Source organism: Tamandua tetradactyla, chromosome 15 (genome assembly GCF_023851605.1).
Source record: "Tamandua tetradactyla isolate mTamTet1 chromosome 15, mTamTet1.pri, whole genome shotgun sequence".
NCBI lineage: Eukaryota > Metazoa > Chordata > Mammalia > Pilosa > Myrmecophagidae > Tamandua > Tamandua tetradactyla.
Window position 1 is genome coordinate 54,949,978 of NC_135341.1, and position 19,562 is coordinate 54,969,539.

Here is a 19,562-nt window from a genome sequence, read left to right on the forward strand (position 1 = left end):
GAACCATCCTTGCATATCTGGGATGAATCCTACTTGGTCATGATGTATAATTCTTTTAATGTGTTCCTGGATTCGATTTGCTAGAATTTTGTTGAGGATTTTTGCATCTATATTCATTAGAGAGATTGGTCTGTAGTTTTCTTTTTTTGTAATATCTTTGCCTGGTTTTGGTATGAGGGTGATGTTGGTTTCATAGAATGAATTAGGTAGCTTTCCCTCCAATTCAATTTTTTTGAAAAGTTTGAGCAGGGTTGGTACTAATTCTTTCTGGAATGTTTGGTAGAATTCACATGCGACGCCATCTGGTCCTGGATTTTTCTTTTTGGGAAGCTTTTTAATGACTGATTCAATTTCTTTACTTGTGATTGGTTTGTTGAGGTCATCTATTTCTTCTTGAGTCAAAGTTGGTTGTTCACGCCTTTCTAGGAACTTATCCATTTCATCTACACTGTTGTATTTATTAGCATAAAGTTGTTCATAGTATCCTGTTATTACCTCCTTTATTTCTGTGAAGTCAGTGATTATGTCTCCTCTTCCATTTCTGATCTTATTTATTTGCGTCCTCTCTCTTCTTCTTTTTGTCAATCTTGCTAAGGGCCCATCAATCTTATTGATTTTCTCATAGAACCAACTTCTGGTTTTATTGATTTTCTCTATTGTTTTCATGTTCTCAATTTCATTTATTTCTACTCTAATCTTTGTTATGTCTTTCCTTTTGCTTGCTTTGGGGTTAGTTTGCTGTTCTTTCTCCAGTTCTTCCAAGTGGACAGTTAATTCCCGAATTTTTGCCCTTTCTTCTTTTTTGATATAGGCATTTAGGGCAATAAATTTCCCTCTTAGCACTGCCTTTGCTGCATCCCATAAGTTTTGATATGTTGTGTTTTCATTTTCATTCACCTCGAGATATTTACTGATTTCTCTTGTAATTTCTTACTTGACCCACTGGTTGTTTAAGAGTGTGTTGTTGAGCCTCCACATATTTGTGACTTTTCTGGCACTCTGCCTATTATTGATTTCCAACTTCATTCCTTTATGATCTGAGAAAGTGTTGTGTATGATTTCAATCTCTTTAAATTTGTTGAGACTTGCTTTGTGACCCAGCATATGGTCTATCTTTGAGAATGATCCATGAGCACTTGAGAAAAAGGTGTATCCTGCTGTTGTGGGATGTAATGTCCTATAAATGTCTGTTAAGTCTAGTTCATTTATTGTAATATTCAAATTCTCTGTTTCTTTATTGATCCTCTGTCTAGATGTTCTGTCCATTGATGAGAGTGGGAAATTGAAGTCTCCAACTATTATGGTAGATGTGTCTATTTCCCTTTTCAGTATTTGCAGTGTATGCCTCACGTATTTTGGGGCATTCTGGTTCAGTGCGTAAATATTTATGATTGTTATGTCTTCTTGTTTAATTGTTCCTTTTATTAGTAGATAGTATCCTTCTTTGTCTCTTTTAACTGTTTTACATTTGAAGTCTAATTTGTTGGATATTAGTATAGCTACTCCTCCTCTTTTCTGGTTGTTATTTGCATGAAATATCTTTTCCCAACCTTTCACTTTCAACCTATGTTTATCTTTGGGTCTAAGATGTATTTCCTGTAGACAGCATATAGAAGGATCCTGTTTTTTAATCCATTCTGCCAGTCTATGTCTTTTGATTGGGGAGTTCAGTCCATTGACATTTAGTGTTATTACTGTTTGGGTAGTACTTTCCTCTACCATTTTGCCTTTTGTATTTTGTATGTCATATCTAATTTTTCTTCTTTCTACACTCTTCTCCACACCTCTCTCTTCTGTCTTTTCATATCTGTCTCTAGTGCTTCCTTTGGTATTTCTTACAGAGCTGGTCTCTTGGTCACAAATTCTCTCAGTGACTTTTTGTCTGAAAATGTTTTAATTTCTCCCTCATTTTTGAAGGACAATTTTGCTGGATATAGAATTCTTGGTTGGCAGTTTTTCTCTTTTAGTAGTTTAAATATATCATCCCACTGTCTTCTTACCTCCATGGTTTCTGCTGAGAAATCTACACATAGTCTTATTGGGTTTCCCTTGTATGTGATGGATTGCTTTTCTCTTGCTGCTTTCAAGATCCTCTCTTTCTCTTTGACCTCTGACATTCTGACTAGTAAGTGTCTTGGAGAACGTCTATTTGGATCTATTTTCTTTGGGGTGCGTTGCACTTCTTGGATCTGTAATTTTAGGTCTTTCATAAGAGTTGGGAAATTTTCAGTGATAATTTCTTCCATTAGTTTTTCTCCTCCTTTTCCCTTCTCTTCTCCTTCCAGGATACCCATAACACGTATATTTGTGCGCTTCATATTATCATTCAATTCCCTGAGCCCCTGCTCATATTTTTCCATTTTTTCCCTATAGTTTCTGTTTCTTTTTGGATTTCAGATGTTCCATCCTCCAGTTCACTGATTCTAACCTCTGTCTCTTGAAATCTACCATTGTAGGTTTCCATTGTTTATAATCTCTTCTACTGTATCTTTCATGCCCATAAGTTCTGTGATTTGTTTTTTCAGACTTTCCATTTCTTCTTTTCGTTCATTCCTTTCCTTCTTCATGTCCTCCCTCAATTCATTGATTTGGTTTTTGATGAGGTTTTCCATTTCTGTTCGTATATTCAGAATTAGTTGTTTCAGCTCCTGTATCTCATTTGAACTACTGGTTTGTTCCTTTGACTGGGCCATGTCTTCAATTTTCCTGGTGTGATTTGTTATTTTTTGCTGGCGTCTGGACATTTAATTACCTTAATTAGTTTATTCTGGAGATTGGTTTTCACTTATCTTACCTAGGGTTTTCTTGCTAGATGAGTTTGTTGTGTATCTGTTCTTTGACCTTCAGTTCAGCTTTTTCTGGGCCTCTAGCTTAAGTTTTGTTTAACAGAGGGTAATTTTTCAGTTTTCTTATTTCTTGTCCTGCTTGTAAGGTGCCTTTTCCCTCCCCACCCTTAGGAGGGTCTACATAGGTATTACAGACTCCAGCCAGGTTTTCCCGGACTAAACTGGCCTCCTTTCGGGGGGAAGGAGTCACCTGCGTCAGTTTTCCCTGAACGTGAGACCCAGCAGTTTGAAAGACTTTCTTGTGAAGTCTCTGGGCTCTGTTTTTCTTATCCTGCCCAGTATGTGGCGCTTGTCTGTCTGCAGGTCCCACCAGCAAAAGATGTTGCAGTTCCTTTCACTTTGGAAGGCTCTCCCTGCTGGGGGTGTGGTGGAGACAGAGGAAAGGTTGTAGGCTGGTTTTAATGGCTTCAAATTGCGAAGCCCTGGGGTCTGAATTCCTTGAGAGAGGGATTCCACCTGAGTTGCGTTTCACCCGTCCCCTGGGGAAGGCTCAGGCGGGAGACAGCCCTGAAAGCAGCCTGTTTCTGCGTATGCCTGGGCAGTTGCAGCCTGTGTAATCCCGCCGCTGAATCCAGAGGCAGCCAAGCTTCCATAGAAACAGCCACTAAAGCCTCTGTTTCGTCCCCTTTCCTCTTTTTCGGTTAGCCCAATAGGCGACCTCCACCTTGACCAGTTTCGCCTGAGCTGGGGGCCTATTTTTAGTAGTCAGAATTTGTTTATTAATGCCACAATTGGTGTCTGGTTGGATTCAGTCCCTGCTACTGTTAGAGTCTCTTTCCTTTCCCTCCGGGAAGCCGCCTGTGGGGGAGGGGCGCCAGCCGCCGACCGCCGAGGCTTGGGGAACTCACTGTTCTGGAGACTCACAGCCAGTCCAGCTGGTCCAGCTGGACACTGTGTGTTCAGTCACTGTCGTGGCTCCGGGAGCTGTTCTGTACTGTTTCTGGTTATTTAGTAGTTGTTCTGGAGGACAAACTAAAACACGCACATTACTAAGCCGCCATCTTGGCCCCTCCTCCGTTTTATAGTTTTTTATTTAGAAATTAGGTATGATGGTGATATGTATAGCTGCCAAGTTGACAAGGGATGAACTGTCATGGTCAGGTTCATGTGTCAACTTGGCCGAGTGGTGGTACCTGTTTGTCTGGTTGGACAAGTGCTGGTCTGTCTGTTGTGATGAGGACATTTCATAGAAGTAAATCATGATCACGTCACCTGCATCCACAGCTGATTCTATTTGTAATCAGCCAAGGAGAGTATCTTCTGCAAGAAGTGATGCTTAATCTAATCACTGGAAGCCTTTTAAGGAGGATTCAGAAGAGACAGGCTCTCTTTCCTGCTTTGGCCAGTGAGCCTCTCCTGTTGAGGTCATCCAGACCTTCCATTGGAATGGTTGTCTTCACAGCCTGCCCTGCAGATTTTGGAGTCTGCATTCCCATGGTTATGTGAGACACTTTTATACATTTTATACTTGCGAGTGTTTCCTGTTGATTCTGTTTCTGTAGAGAACCCTAAACATATACATGTACCAAACATTTTTCCTCATTTCTGTCATGGACATTTTGCATAATGTATTAAAACAAAAAAACAGCGTTACATAGGAGCATATGACATGATAACAGTTTTGAGGAAAGAAAGTACTTACCGGAACTTATTTGTATGTTTACGAGTATGTGTGCATAAGTCTGGAAGGCTATATGACAAAGTGCTTCATTGTTTTCCTCTGGGTCATGAATTAAATAAATTTTCCATTTTCGTTTAGTTTTCCTCCACTTTCTAATATTTCTACCACATAAAGGATATTAAGTAATAATGTTTCAAGTATCTACTGTAGGGGAGAACATCACTATAATCTTAGAACTAATTTGGTGCTTGGTTTTCTTTCTTATTTCTGGAGGCATAGTAGAAGGTAAGTTTTTTATGCTGAGTCGTTTTTTGCAAAATGAGATTTCCCCAAACAAAAGTTTGCTTGCTAAAGGCTACATTGGGATCTTCTGATTCCTCCCTCCTCTTTTTTTAATTTGCAGGTTGAAAATGAATATGGCAGCTACTTTACCTGTGATTACGACTACCTACGTTTCCTAGAGAAGCGCTTCCGCTACCACCTGGGTGACAGCGTGGTTCTGTTCACTACCGATGGGGCATATGAGAAATTCTTGCAGTGCGGATCACTGCAGGGCCTCTTTGCCACGGTGGATTTTGGATCAGGTCAGTGTTTGTAGTAACGGAAAATGCAATTAAGGCCACACGCGCTTCAGCTTTTTATTCAGTTAACTGCTTTGAGCAGATGTTGTTTTAAATGGTACGGGCATATTGAAAAGATTTTTCAACTCTCCCTTTATCAAATAACAGGTATACTAGTGATCATTAGTAAAGCACCTTTCAGTAGCAAAGGGTTACTTTCTTTGAGCTGATTTAACCTAGAGGCCAAGAACTTATAGGGTAGCAGCATTGTCATTTTGTTTTCAGCATTGGCAGAGCTGCCTTGGAATCTGGTGTACTGCTTCTCTCACGGCTGGCCCACCCAGGACCAGGAAACTGATTAGAAGCAATTCCAGCTGAGGAAATCTCTACCGTGAGGCAGAGTCCTCTTTTAGGTTCTGTGTCTAGGACATGCTGCTCTGCTGCTCTTCTCTGCTTGCCCTGTTCCCTGACTTGTCAGGACACTCTGGCTGGGATGTTGCCACAATGAACTTTGAGGCCAGCCACTGGCAGGGAGCCATTGGCCTGTCAGCCCTTTGAGTGCGGGGAACTTACCTTACATTTCTGTTATCTTTATGCATACCTCATAACTCAGTGAACTGTGAGTGGCTGGAAGTGGTTTGGTAGATGTTACAAAAGTCATCTTGCTTGGCCTAAATTAGTGCTGTGTAAGGTATGGAGGTTCTGCAAATGAAAGTTCTGGGTGGGCAAATAGAATGCTTAGGATGCTTCTAGACAGAATAAGGACTCAAGACAAGTCCCCATTTAGGTTGAGAGCAGCTTTTGTAAAGGAAATGGCAGCTAAATGCAGTATGTGATACTGAATAAGATACTGGGCTGAACTTTTTTTTTTTTGGTATGAAGGTGATAACAATCTTTGAATAAGGTCTATAGGTGAAATAATCATATTGTATCAATGCTCATTTCTCGGGTTTTATCATTAATGTAAAGAATGTCCTTGTTTTTAGGAAATGTGTTCAAAGTATCAGAAATAAATAGGTGTGTGTGTGTGTGTGTGTGTGTGTGTGTGTGTATTGAGAGAGACAGACTGATAAAGTAAATGTGATAAAGTGAGAGAGAAACAGATAAGGTAAATGTGATAAGAATGCTAGCAATTGAAGAATCTGGGTAAAGGTTTCAAAAAAAATCTTTGCACTATTCTTATAAGTTTGAAGTTATTTCAAAATAAAGTTATCAACAACATAAACAAACGAACAAACAAAATCCCTTCTCTTCAAGTACTATAAAGACCCTGCTGTTTTCGTCTCTGAAAACACTCTGAACCCGGTACTTTACAAATATTATACATTCGACAGCTGTCCCCTCGAGAGAGAGTACAGAAGACTAAAAAGTGGAAATTAGATTGAAGTTGCATTTTTCTTTTAAAGTTGCATTTTTAAAGAAGTTTTTGCGTTAGCAAAAAAAAAAGTTAACCTGAAGTGAATTGGGTGTTTCTAGAAACCTGGTACATCATTCAGAGCTTTTAGTGATGAAATAGCTTGTCTACAAAGAGCTGCAGAGGAAGTGGCATGCTGGTTTCCTCCTGCTTTGGTACACTTCCTATCTCCGAGATAAAACAGTGCAGTTTCTTCTTTAGGAAGGAGCAAATTGAAGATAATTATGGGTTTAAGTGCTATTTCTAAGTGAACTGAGACCATGACTGTTACGGCTGCAGGTTGAAGCAGCACCACTGTGAGGCCAGTGTGCCTGGGGCGGTGTGCCTCCCGCCTGCGACTTTTACTGCTTCATGCATTTGTGTGGGCAAGGGGCATTGCCTGGGGGTCAGATCACCAGAGGCTCATGAGAACAACATCTAAAGATCTAAAGATGAGGAGAAATATGGCCATAAAGTAGATGACTCCATTCTTTCCTGATGAGCACCTTCTCTCCTGAAAGCTGGCCTTAGGGGGGAAGCCAAAGGCTAATCAGAGAGCAAGGGTTTATTTGGAGGGTCTTGGCTGGCATTGTTCCCACCTGAGAATCCTGCTGTGGGAACTGGGCCATGAAGTATGGAGTTAAGGCATCCTCTGCTCTGGTTGGTGTGGACACTTTTCCATGCTCAGTTTTCTCTGACGTGAGGCAGCCCATTACCTCTCTGTAGATGTCTTCTTTTTGTTTTTAGAGAAGGAAGAGAAAACAAAGACACGGGCATCCACAAGAATATTTCTGAAAGAAAAATTGAAAGCACGTAGAGTGGCTGATAATTTATGCATAAGAATATACCCTAGAGTTTACCCTATTAGCCAGATAAGCACAGACCACCTTTATCCCTTTCATTTGTCAACTAATTGGCTGATATTCGTGGCATTATTACATGTACGTCACTGTGACAGCTGTAAGGAAGTATCATCACAGAGGCCCTTCCTGGTGGGAACAGTTGATCCAGCTAGGTCAATTAGATGTCCATGTGAAGAGATAGGCACACAAAAACATGTGTCTAGACCCTGAGAAATGCTGATGAAAAAGACAGGCCTGTGAAGTCAACTCCCAAAGCAGTGAAGTCAGCAAGGTCTAAAAGCTCTGTTTGGAGAGGAAGCAATGTTCTCTGGTTTCCACACGTTTATCGAAGGGATCATCTGGGGCTGGCCTGAAGCTAGCATGGAGGTGTTCCAGGCACATACATGGGAGTGTGGGAAGGAGCAGAGGAACTCAGTCTCAAGTCCCACAAAGGGTTCTTTTAACTTAACTTCCCGTCAGCCCCATGTCTGACCTTTCTTCTCCTTCTTGGAATTTTCAGGTGTCAACATCACAGCTGCTTTCCTACTGCAGAGGAAGAGTGAGCCCAAAGGACCCCTGGTAAGAACTGGGCTTGAGGTGTGAAGAGAGACTGTTTGCTCATGTTCAAGACAGCTATTGGCAAAAAGAGATTATATGCTGCAGAAGGGTAGCAGAAGATCCTAATTTTTCTGCCTCTAGGGTCAGCAGCTGATGGGATTGTAAGGAATAGGCCATCAGGAGACAAGAGTGACAGCAGAAACAACACTTCTGTTTGAAACAGGAGAATGGAGTAGAATGTAACGGGGGCTCATGTGTAACTCCTGTCATGTGTCAGGCTCTGTGGTCATAGGTAGTTTATATCAGTTAGTCATTATGGTAACTAGTAAGTGGTGTTGTCTCCATTTCTACTGAGGCTCAGAGAACATGCATAACTTGCCCAAGGTCATTCAGCCCATGAGTTGCAGGGCCAGATTTTGAGTTCAGGTCTGTTCAGGACAGAGCTTCTCCACCTTTAATGTGTTTATGAATCACCTGGGTATCTTGTTAAAGTGCAAATTCTCTTTTGCTGCATCTAGGGTGGGGCCTGAGATTCTACTTTTCTAGCAAGTAGCAGGTGAGAGGATGCAGCTTCACTGACCACAGTGAGTTGCAGGGCCGTAGGGTGTGCCGCGTAGGCTTCTAGGAGGAGGAGGTGGTGCTAAGGTCCAGGAAAGTATAAACAATCCGTCTCTCCCTCTGCTCTTACAGCAGTAATTGTTATTGCTGTAACTCAGTCTATTTGAGAGATTTGATCCTGTGCCTTCACTCAGCAGGTCTGGCTGCTTCACTTGTACAGATCTTGAGTAGACTTTTCTGTCTGGCCTCCACTTAGTGAGCAGTGTAGCACCTGCACTTAAGACTTTGGGTGGAGCTGTGTTCTGGAACCTGAGATGAGAAGCTCTCTAACACATCCAAATTTCTTTTTCCTTCTCCAGACCAAAACCTTGACATGGTTGTGCCCAAAAGAAACATGAAGTGCTTGGATCCTGCTGTGCAGGATATTTGTACAGGTCTACCCCATTTTAAGTCAATCAGAGATCTATAGATCCAAATTCATTCAATGGGTATATTTGAAGCTAGTTATTTTAGAAAAATACTTTGTTATGCAATTCCTTTGTCCAACAAACTTTCTGTCTGTATTTAAACTGAGGATTGGTTAATGGAATTTTAATGCTGATACAATTTCTCAAGGAATTCTTATACTGTGTAAGGTGAGATCTTGCTTTGGTGCAAGAGGAGCACGTGTACATGCGGCTTCTCTTCAACACTGGGAGAAGCAGTGCGAGTCAGCTCCCCTTTCCACCCTTCCCATGGTGTTGTGGGGCTTTACTGGGAAGCCCAGCATTTGAAAAACCCTCAATGGCCTTTTCTCACCTTAGGTCAACTCTGAATTCTATACTGGCTGGCTAGACCATTGGGGGCAACCTCATTCAACAGTCAAGACTGAAGCAGTGACCTCTTCCCTCCAGAACATTCTTGCCTGGGGGGCCAATGTTAACCTGTGAGTGTTATCTGCTGGAGGGGACGGCACTTCCCAGAGCTAGAGACTCACAGTGAAGTACCATTTGTTCTCTTTTCTTCACTATAGGTACATGTTTGTGGGTGGGACCAATTTTGCCTATTGGAATGGTAAGAGCAATTTAACATCTCTTTGTAAAAACTTATATCAGAATGGTTTTGATGCTTGAAGGTGGTGAATGGGGTGGTGCCAATGAACAATTTTTATTTATATCTATTCCTAAAATTTGTAACATATAAGAAATAACTTTAAAATTTTTTTCCAATATATAAGAAATAATTCTTAAAAATAATTTTTCTGTAAAGAAATTTTAAGGGAAATAACTTGGGCTTTTAGAAGCCTTATTTCTTTAAAACTAGAGTAGCTAGGCATAGTCTGTGATGTAGCTTACTTGTTCATACATTCTGTGTAATTTTTTGTTTTTGATCTTTTTAACATTTTGTTTTATTGAGATATAGTTCACATACCATTAAATGGACCATTGTAAAGTGTACAATTCAGTGGTTTTTAGTATATTCACAAAGTTGAATAACTATCAGCACTATGTAATTCCAAAACATTTTCATCATCCCCAAAAGAAATTCAACTCATTAGTAATCACTCGCCACTCCCCTTTCTCCTAGCCCTGGCGACCACTAATCTGCTTTCTGCCTCTGTGGATTTACCTATTCTGGACATTTTATATAAATGAGATCATATAATGTGTGACTTTAAAATTTTTAACGTGTGACTTTTTGTGTCTGGCTTATTTCACTCAGCACATTTTCAAGGTTCAGCCATATTGTAGCATGGACCAGTACTTCATTCCTTTTTATTGATAAATAATATTATATTGTACGGATATACCACATTTTGTTTATGCATTCATCAGCTGATGGACATTTAGATTGTTTCCGCTTTTTGGCTATTATGATTATTGCCACTATGAACATTCATGTACAGATATTTGTTTGAATGAATACGTATTTTCAGTTATTTCAGGTATATCTTATGAATGGAATTCCTGGGTCATATGGTAACTATGTGTGTAACATTATGAGGAATTGCCAGAGTGTTTTCCAAAGTGGCTGCACCATTTTATATTCCTAGTATGGTCTTTTATTTGGTGGTAAAATAAATGATAAATTTCTCTACATTGTTGTTCCAGTTTGAAAGCTGCCAGTGGAATGGCTTTTTAAAGGGGAAATTTAATAAGTTGCAAGTTTACAGTTCTAAGGCTGTGAAAATGTCCAAATTAAAACAAGGCTATAGAAATGTCCAATCTAAGGCATCCAGGGAAAGATACCTTGATTCAAGAAGGCTGATGACGTTCAGCATTTCTCTCTCAACTGCAAAGGCATACATGGCAAATATGGCAACATCTGCTAGGTTTCTCTCCAGGCTTCTTGTTTCATGAAGCTCCCCTGGGGACATTTTCCTTCTTCATCTCCAAAGGTCTCTGGCTATGTGGACTTTCAAGCTTTATGCAAAATGGTTCCCTCTTAAAGGGCTCCAGTAAGCAACCCCACCTTAAATGGGTGTAGACACATCTCCGTGGAAACCAGCTAATCAAAAATTATCACCCACATTTGGGTGGGTCATATCTCCATGGGAACAGTCAAAAAGCTCCCACCCAGCAATATTGAATGAGGAATAAAGGACATGCTTTTCTGGGATACACAAGATTTAAACCAGCACAATTGTCATTCATTTTTGCAAAGACAAATTGTGCTATATTAGTTATTCTGTAAACCTAATTCTCCACCTCTCGCCACATCTGAATTTCTCTCTCTGAATCATTGAGACTACCCTACATTTGAATTTTGGAGGCTTAGATTGGGCCCAATTCTCCCAGAATCTAAAATTGGATACAGTTAGCTATTAATGAAGTTTCTCCTTTGCACTGCTATATTATTTGCATGGTGGAATGAGGAAGGAGAAATATTTCTTACAACTATTATTAATATTATTGCTATTGTTTAAGCCAAGTAATAGAGATAATGCAAAACTCATTTGTCACTGCTTATAAGATAATAGTGTGTCGAGGTTGATAATTGAAGTTTTAGGTCAGCTCTAAATGGATTTCTTCTCATTAGAAATAGTTAATGTTAGGCACGCAGTCGTTAAGGAATCCACATGGGACAGCAAGTCAAAGCTTAACAGATTTATTGAGAGAAAAAGCAACAGAGTAAGAGCCAATACATAGGAAGGAAAAGGCTCTGACCTTGTTCTGGGGGGCAGTTTTTTTTAAAGGGAGTGAGGTGGGGAGTGTGGAAAGACTGCAGACATTGTCAGGAGGTATCAGGCTGGTGGAGATCATGACTTCATGCTCATGGTTATCTGGTCTGGCCTCTGGTGGGTGGGGCATTGGCACGTCTGTGCTCATCTGTCTTGCTGGCATATCAGGTCCTGTCAGAGGAGCTGCTGAGGGAGAGAAACTGAAGGGGCCCCCATGCCACAGAATTCGTTTTGTATGTCAAGTTTTATTTTCTGAGACCTGACAGTTAAGACCTGGTGTCCTAGTTTGCAAGCTGCCAGAATGCAATATACCAGAAGCAGAATGGCTTTTAAAAAGGGAAATTTAAGTTGCAAGTTTATAGTTCTATGGCCGTGAAAATGACCAGATTAAGGCAAGGCTATGAAAATGTCCACATTAAGGCACCAACAAGAGATTACCTCCACTCAAGAAAGGCCAATGAAGTTTAGGGTTTCTCTATCAGCTAGGACACATGGTGAACATGGCGACTTCTGCTAGCTTTCTCTCCAGGCTTCTTGTTTCGTGAAGCTCCCTGGGGATATTTTCCTTCTTCATCTCCAGAGGTCTCTGGCTTTAATGGTGCTAAAGCTGTTTCCAAAATGGTTCCCTCTTAAAGGCTACAGTAAGTAACCCCACTTTGAATGGGTGGAGACACAGCTCCATGGAAAACATCTAATCAAAAGTTACCCCCATAACTGGGTAGGTCATACCTCCATGGAAACAATCAAAACGTTCCCACCCCAAAATATTTAATAAAGATTAAAGAACTCGGCTTTTCTGGGGTTTACAACAGATTCAAATCAGCACATTCTACTCTTTGGACCCCAAAAAGACATGTTCTTTCCAAATGCAAAGTACATTCATTCCATAACAATATCAGAAAGCCTTAAACCATTTCAGTAACAGTACAAATACAATGCAAAGTCAGAAACAGTACAAAAATCTCATCAAAGTCAGCTACAGGCATCGTCTGTCCTGAGACAAAATTCTCCTCTTGCTCTGGACCTGTAAAACTCAGAACAAGTTATTTGCTGCCAACATACAAAAGAGGGACAATCATAGGATAAATACCCCCATTTTCATAGGGAGAAATTTGAAGGAACACAGGGGATCACTGGACCCAAGCAGTTTTGCAAATCTGCAGGGCAAAGTCCATCAGATTTCAAAGTCTTAGAGTCATTTATCTTCAGGCTTTAGAAAGCAGCAGTCCAGCCTTTTCCAAGGGCCTACACAGTGGCCCGCCTCTCTCTGAATGTCTCTTGGTGGACATTGGAGAGGCCACCTTTTTCTCTACTCCACCCTCTTCAAGCATTAGGGCCACACCTGGGCTCTTTGCCATCTCTGGGGCATATGCTCAGCCACTCCATGTGGTGACAGCCAGGCTCTCCCCAATCCCCAAGGAATGTGCCCCACCATCTCCAAGGCCTGAGGCACCACAACTCTCCCACTGCAATAAGGTGGAAGGCCCACTCTCTGCCTTCAGGGCAAATGCACCCTCTCCAAGTATGTGGGTAGGTCCCCTCTCCTGGCCCGAGGTTTCTTGACTTCAGACTTTAGCCTTCATGGTTTTGCCTCTGAAGACATTTTACCTTCACTTTGTCCCTTTTCTGAGACTTTTAGTCCAGACTGGTAGCAATTCCGTTTATACAGATCCCATAACACTTGTTGGCTTTCTATGCAGTATGTTCAGATCATATCCATCAGACAAAAGGAGTTTCCACAAGTCCTTCCTGGATAAATCCCTCCAGACTTGGTATTACCTTTTTCATTCAGTAGAGATTCCACCCACCTGCACTAATGGAATTGCGACCCATCAGCCAACCCGGGAAAAAAGACTGATAGCTATTTGGCTCTTTACATTTATATATATATATATATATATATATATATATTTTATGTGTCTTTATTGTTTTATTTAAAACAATACCTACTTCTTAAAAAAAAATTCAGGCAACATAAAAACTATACTTTAGAAAGTGTCCTTAATCCTCTACTCTGCCCCACCATAATCAATACAACTCTTTCTACCACTATTTTCTAACTTCGCCCTCATAGCAGTCTCACCTGAGCTAAAGATTATCAACACCACAATACAGATGAGAAAAGCAGAGTGCAAAAAGGGGCCACACATTTCCCATTCAGGTGGTGGAGTCTGGACTCAAACTCAGGTGAAGCAGAGTCACTACCCTTTGTATAACCCCATGCGGCCGAAGCCTCTGAACCAGCCCTCAAAAGAGCCCCACTGAGTTCTGCCAGGGCTTTCTCAACTTGCCCTTTCATCTGATCTCTTTGGGGATGGGGTGGTGGTGGGAGGCTAGTCTGTACTTCTTAGGACATACTCTTCAGGTCAGCTTCCCAGAGGAGGGCAATGACAGGTGGAGAGGAGCTCGGGACCCATCCTGCCCAAGATGATGCACCTCCATGCAGCCACTCCTGCTCTAAGTGCACATGCTTTTGCAGGTGTTTGCACCCATACTCTGTGCATGCATCATCCACCTGTATGATGGCCTCCTACAGGAGCCAGCCTTCCCTATCATGTCCTATATGGCTGATAAAATGTGGGGCATTGATGAGTAGTGAGATAGATAGGTCTTACCATTTCTTTTACTTTCTTACCTCATACCCCCTAACATGGCCAGAGGAGGCTTAAATTTTCACCATTTCTCTATGATGCTGTCCTATTATAGTCTAAAAGTATCCAAAGAAAGGTTTTGGTGGAGGAACTAGAATAAAGACTTTGTTTTCTAGTCCACCTTTTAACCTATTGGGAGCATCCCAGCCTGAGTTCCCTCAGCCCATAAAATCTGTTTCTGGAAGTCACCCTTGTTGTTTAACTCTTAAACAACAAGTTGTTTAACTTGGCAATCACTCTTTGAGCTCCTCCTCTGGACTGGCTCTGGCTGGGAATTCAGGCTTACATAAACTCAGTCTCTACCCCAAGGGTGTATAGTCTAGTGGATAGTGAGACATATAAATAAGAAACATAGCACAGCAGAGTCATTGCCACATTTGAGGTAGAGTTAGGGGCCACAAGGGAGGAGGTGAGCTCCTTGCAGAAAAGGATGTGGTTTTATGTACTTTGCATCTCACAGCAAGGGATGCTGTTCTAACCTATACATCCCCAGAGGCAGGTGCACTGATTAGCCATGAGCTATATGCCTGATTAATAAGAAATGGGAGGAAAGTAATATGACTGGATCAATTCTGTTTTTTGAGTCATCCAGGACTTTCAAAACATAGGTTCATTAAGAGAACTAATGAAAAAGATCCATGACCTAGCTCAGCTGTCATCTCTACTACCAGAAAGGTCACCCAGGGTGGCTCCATCACTTTTGAGCTATGTTGAAGGAATTTCTTCCAATCATTGGTGAACTATTAGACTTTGTGCCTCATTTACTTAATAATTAATTAGCTTGCACTTAAAATTATCCCTAAAATAATATCATTCTCACACATTTGCTCTTTGAAGTAAAAGAAAGATTCTCTGGTTTCTCTTCAGAACATATAAATTTTTCACTTTTACTGAAAATTTCTGTAGAGAGAAATAACTGAACTTTTAACAAAATTTTTGAGACCTTGCTCTAGCTGGGCTATTAAAACTGTTAAAACAAAAGAATTGTGAGAGGATCCCAAATGGCTGATTAGGGAAAGGGTGGGCTCACTTCTCTCTCAGAAAAATTACCAGGGGCCAGGCAGAAACTATCTGCAACAAGGATCTGGGGCTCTGGAGATCACGGGAAATGCTGTGCAGCACCCAGGAAAGTATGGGATGAAGAAATGGAGACACTTTGGCAAGAGAACATGATTCACTCCCACTCAGTCCCAGCGCCACAGTGGGTAGAAGGGCAGTGGAAGTTCACTCTCCCCAAAATAGGGCAGGACATGATCTAGCACTGTCTCAGCTTTTCGCCAGTGAATTTTAACTGCTGTGACCACAAGCAGTTAAAACTAGATGTGGCTATGCCATTGCCTGGAGTCAATAGGGAGCTCAGAAGAGCCTGCCTTCTGAAGACTGAAAGGAATAGGTTGCCAAAGAACACCATCTACTGGCAGGTGAGGAAAGGACTTGGAAAACATCTAAAAGGCTTTTGAATGAAGAGGGCCATATGCTGAGCAGGTTGGGAAGATACATCCTTGGGGAGTGAGATTAACGGCTTTTAGGCATCTTTACCTGACCTTCTCCCTGGGGCCTGGTAGAACTTGTACAAACCCCTTAGTGGGTTCCTGGCCCATGTCTGGGACATACTGATGAACCAAGTGTTGGATTGAGTTAATACTGGTGAACCAAATGTCAAAGAGGAACATTTACACAAACCCAATCAATAACAAAAGCTTTGACAAGCTTTTGACCTCCAGAGTAAACTCACCAAGATAATCCAATGCTCAAACATTAGTGAAAAATAAAAATGAAAAGTCACATTAAGAAACAGGAAGATATGGCTAGTCAAAGGAGAAAATCAAAAAGTCAAAGGAGGGCGGGCCATGGTGGCTCAGCAGGCAGAGTTCTTACCTGCCATGCCAGAGATCTGGGTTCTCTTCCTGGTACCTGCCCATGCCAAAAAAAAAAAAAAAAAAAAGTCAGAGGAGATAGAGAATCTGGAACAACAAATTAAAGATGTTTAAACAAATCTCCTAAACAAATCCAACAAAATGACTAAAGAGTTAAAATATATTAAGAAGACACTAGATGAGCATAAAGAAGAATTTGAAAGCATGCAAAGAAAAATAACAGATCTTATGGGAAGGAAAGGTATAACAGATAAAATTAGAAATACTCTAGAAGCACACAACGGCAGATTCGAACAAGTGGAAGAAAGAATCAGCAAGCCAGAAGACAGAGCATCCAAATTAGAACAGATTAAAGAACAGAGAAAACAATGGGGAAAATTGAGCAGGGTCTCTGGGAACTGATTGACAACACAAAACCTTTGCATCATGGGTGTCCCAGAAGGAGAAGAGAAGGTAAAAGGGACAACAGCTATATTTGGGGAAATACCAACTAGTAACTTCCCAACTCTAATGAAAGGCATTGATATCCATGTCCAAGTAGCACAATGCACTCCAAACTGAATAAATCTGAATAGATCTACTCCAAGACATGCTAATCAGAATGTCGTATACCAAAGATAAAGAGAAAATTCTGAAAGCAGCAAGAGAAAAGCCATTCATAACACACAAGGGATGCCTGATATATGACTAAGCACTGATTTCTCATCAGAAACCATGGAGAAAAGAAGGCAGCAGGATGATATTTTCAAGAAACTGAAAGAGAAAAATTGCCAGTCAAGAGTTCTCTATCCAGCAAAACTGTCCTTCAAAAGTGAGGGAGAGTTTAAGATATTCACAGATAAGTAGAAGCTGAGAGAGTTCATTAACAAGAGATCTACCTTATAAGAAACACCAAAGGGAATCCTGCAGGCTGAAAGGAAAGGACAGGAGAGAATGGCATGGAGGAGAGAGTAGAAATAAAGTAGAAAAGAAAGGGGTGGCACAGAGCCTTGCTGTTCCACATACTAGCAGCATCAACTCTTGGGAGCCAGTTAAAAATGCAAATTCTCAGATCCCACCTGAGATCTGCTGAGTCTGAATCTTTCGGATGAGACTCAGGAAACTATATTTTAACAAGCTCTCTGTGTGCTTCATATGCATGAGTAAATTTTTAAACACTGATGACAAGGTTGGGACTCTCTAGTGTAGATTGCCCATTAAACAGTCATGGCAAGGATATTTGCTTTTCCAGACCTTTTACATACACTATGCTGGCATTATCCATTGGTCCTTCTTGTAAGTCAAGTTCTCTGGGAAACAGACTGCAAGATTACTATGCAGAAATTTGTTCTCAGGAACAACACATATAAGAGAGTGTGGGAAGTTGTATTGGGCAGAGGGAGAGGTTGGGCTGTGTGTTAGTATGCTAGCTGCCACAATGCAATATACCAGAACTGAAATGGCTTTTATAAAATGGGCATTTAAAAAGTTGCAAGTTTACAGTTTTAAGGAAGTGAAAGTGTCCAAATTAAGGCTGAGGAGTCAGGGACATCTCTGTCAGCTGGGTAGTCACATGGCTGGCATCTGCTGGTCCCTTGTTCCTGGGCTTCATTGCTTTCAGCCTCTGTTCCTGTGGAAGTTCCTTATTTTGCTTCTCTGGGGCTGGCTTTCATCTCTTGGCTTCCCTCAGATCTCTCTAGGTTCTGGTTTGCTTAAAATCTCATCACAACGTCTGCTGGGCTCCAAGCATTTGCAAACATCTGTGTCCACTGTTCTCCATGTGTCCGCATCTATGTCAGCTCTGAGGCTTCTGTCATTTCTCTAGGCTGTTTTGTTTCTGAGGCTTCTGGGTTGCAGTAAATTAATCAAGACCCACCTGGAATGGATGGAGTCACATCTCCATCTAATCAAAAGTTAACACCCACATTTGGGCATGTCACATCTCCATGGAGATCATCTAATCAGAAGAGTTCAACCTACATTATTAAATCAGGATTAATAGAAATGGCTACCAAGGTGATGGTGGAGTTATACAGAGAAGGTCAGGCTTAACAAATGAGTGTGAGTGCTGAATCGTTTATGCTTATATTTCTTTTAGCCTCCAGTACCTTAGAGCAGCTAGAAATAAAAACCCATAACAAACTCTGAAATCTGTTCTACAACTAATTGTTGTGATGTCCTTTGAAATTTATTGCTTTTATGTATATATGTATTTAAAGAGAAGAAGGAGTATAACAGAAAAGATAGGATTTAACAAATGAGCATGACTGCTGAATCATTATATTATTTCTGTTGGTCTCCAGTGTCTTGGAGCAGATAGAAGTAAAAACAAAAATTTGTGGAACTATAACCCATATCAAACTTTAAAATCTGTTCTGTAACTGTTTGTTAAAGTATACTTGGAAATTTCTTGCTTTTGTATATATGTTATATTTCACAATTTAAAAAATCAATTATAAAAAAAGAAAAGAAATGGCTGCCTCCACAAGATGGAATCAGAATTAAAACATGGCTTTTCTGGGGTACATAGTACTTTCAAACTGGCACAAGCTGTGATGCAGTTTCAGAAGCATCCTCAGCCAATCCTAGAGGGAGCTCTGGAGGTGGGATGACCCTTTGAGGCAAGGGACCTGTGTTTTGATATCCCTGCATTGGACATGGACTGTCCTAGGAGGGTTATAATCTTGGGTGAGCCAGCTTGGTAGAGCACTACGCAGAGAGTGATGTGTCTGAAAGCCGTCAGCAACCAAAACTTCTTGTATCGGGAAGTATGAGTGAGGGCTTTAGTCCTGCAAGGGAATCTGAGAGCATACCATAGCATCCCCTACATTCCTGTAGCCATTATAAGGGCCTTAATGTTCCATCTGAATTTCTCTGGGCTATTGTATGTTTGAAGTCGTCTTCCACTTTGGTCTGATAAAACCCTCATGGGTTTTCTGCTGATCCGCACTCCAGTCTTCTGGTCTGCACTGCGTACCTTTTCTCAGACACACATTTTAAAAAAAATATTTTTATTGTAAACAACCAACAAATATACAAACATTCTTGACACACAGACTTTGTATACATGGTATACAATCAGTGGCTCACAATATCATCACATAGTTGTGTATTCATCGCCATGATTATTTTTTTTGAACATTTGCATCTCGCCAGCAAAAGAAATAAAAAAGAAAAAACTCATACATACTTATCCCTCCCTCTCATTGACCACTAGTATTTCAATCTACTCAATTTATTTTAACCTTTGTTCCCCCTATTATTTGTTTATTTTAGTCCATATTTTTTACTCATCTGTCCATACCATAGATAAAAAGGAACATCAGACACAAGGTATTCACAATCATACAGGCACATTGCAAAAGCTATGTCATTATGCAATCATCTTCAAGAAACAAGTCAGCCACACATTTTGAGGTTGTGAAGGAGATCACAGATTGTGGGGTTACCAGTCAAAAATGTGGGCCGTGTCATAAGCTCTGCTATTTATTGGGTGTGAGCTGTCAAGCCCTTTTAT

At 40.8% G+C, this 19,562-nt stretch overlaps 1 protein-coding gene and 1 non-coding gene across 4 annotated transcripts in view; both read left to right on the plus strand.

Moving 5' to 3' along the window:
- The window catches only part of GLB1 (galactosidase beta 1), a 106,894-nt gene that overhangs the window by 39,382 nt on the left and 47,950 nt on the right, over positions 1-19,562 (plus strand). For all 3 annotated transcript variants that reach the window (XM_077129894.1, XM_077129896.1, XM_077129895.1), the window contains exons 6-9: positions 4,871-5,051; positions 7,783-7,841; positions 9,182-9,303; positions 9,391-9,431. In XM_077129894.1, the coding sequence (XP_076986009.1) occupies positions 4,871-5,051; positions 7,783-7,841; positions 9,182-9,303; positions 9,391-9,431 (403 nt within the window). The remainder of the gene's footprint in view (positions 1-4,870; positions 5,052-7,782; positions 7,842-9,181; positions 9,304-9,390; positions 9,432-19,562) is intronic.
- Positions 15,037-15,148, plus strand: LOC143658191 (U5 spliceosomal RNA). Its single transcript, XR_013163193.1, has one exon. It is a non-coding gene; the product is annotated as a U5 spliceosomal RNA (small nuclear RNA).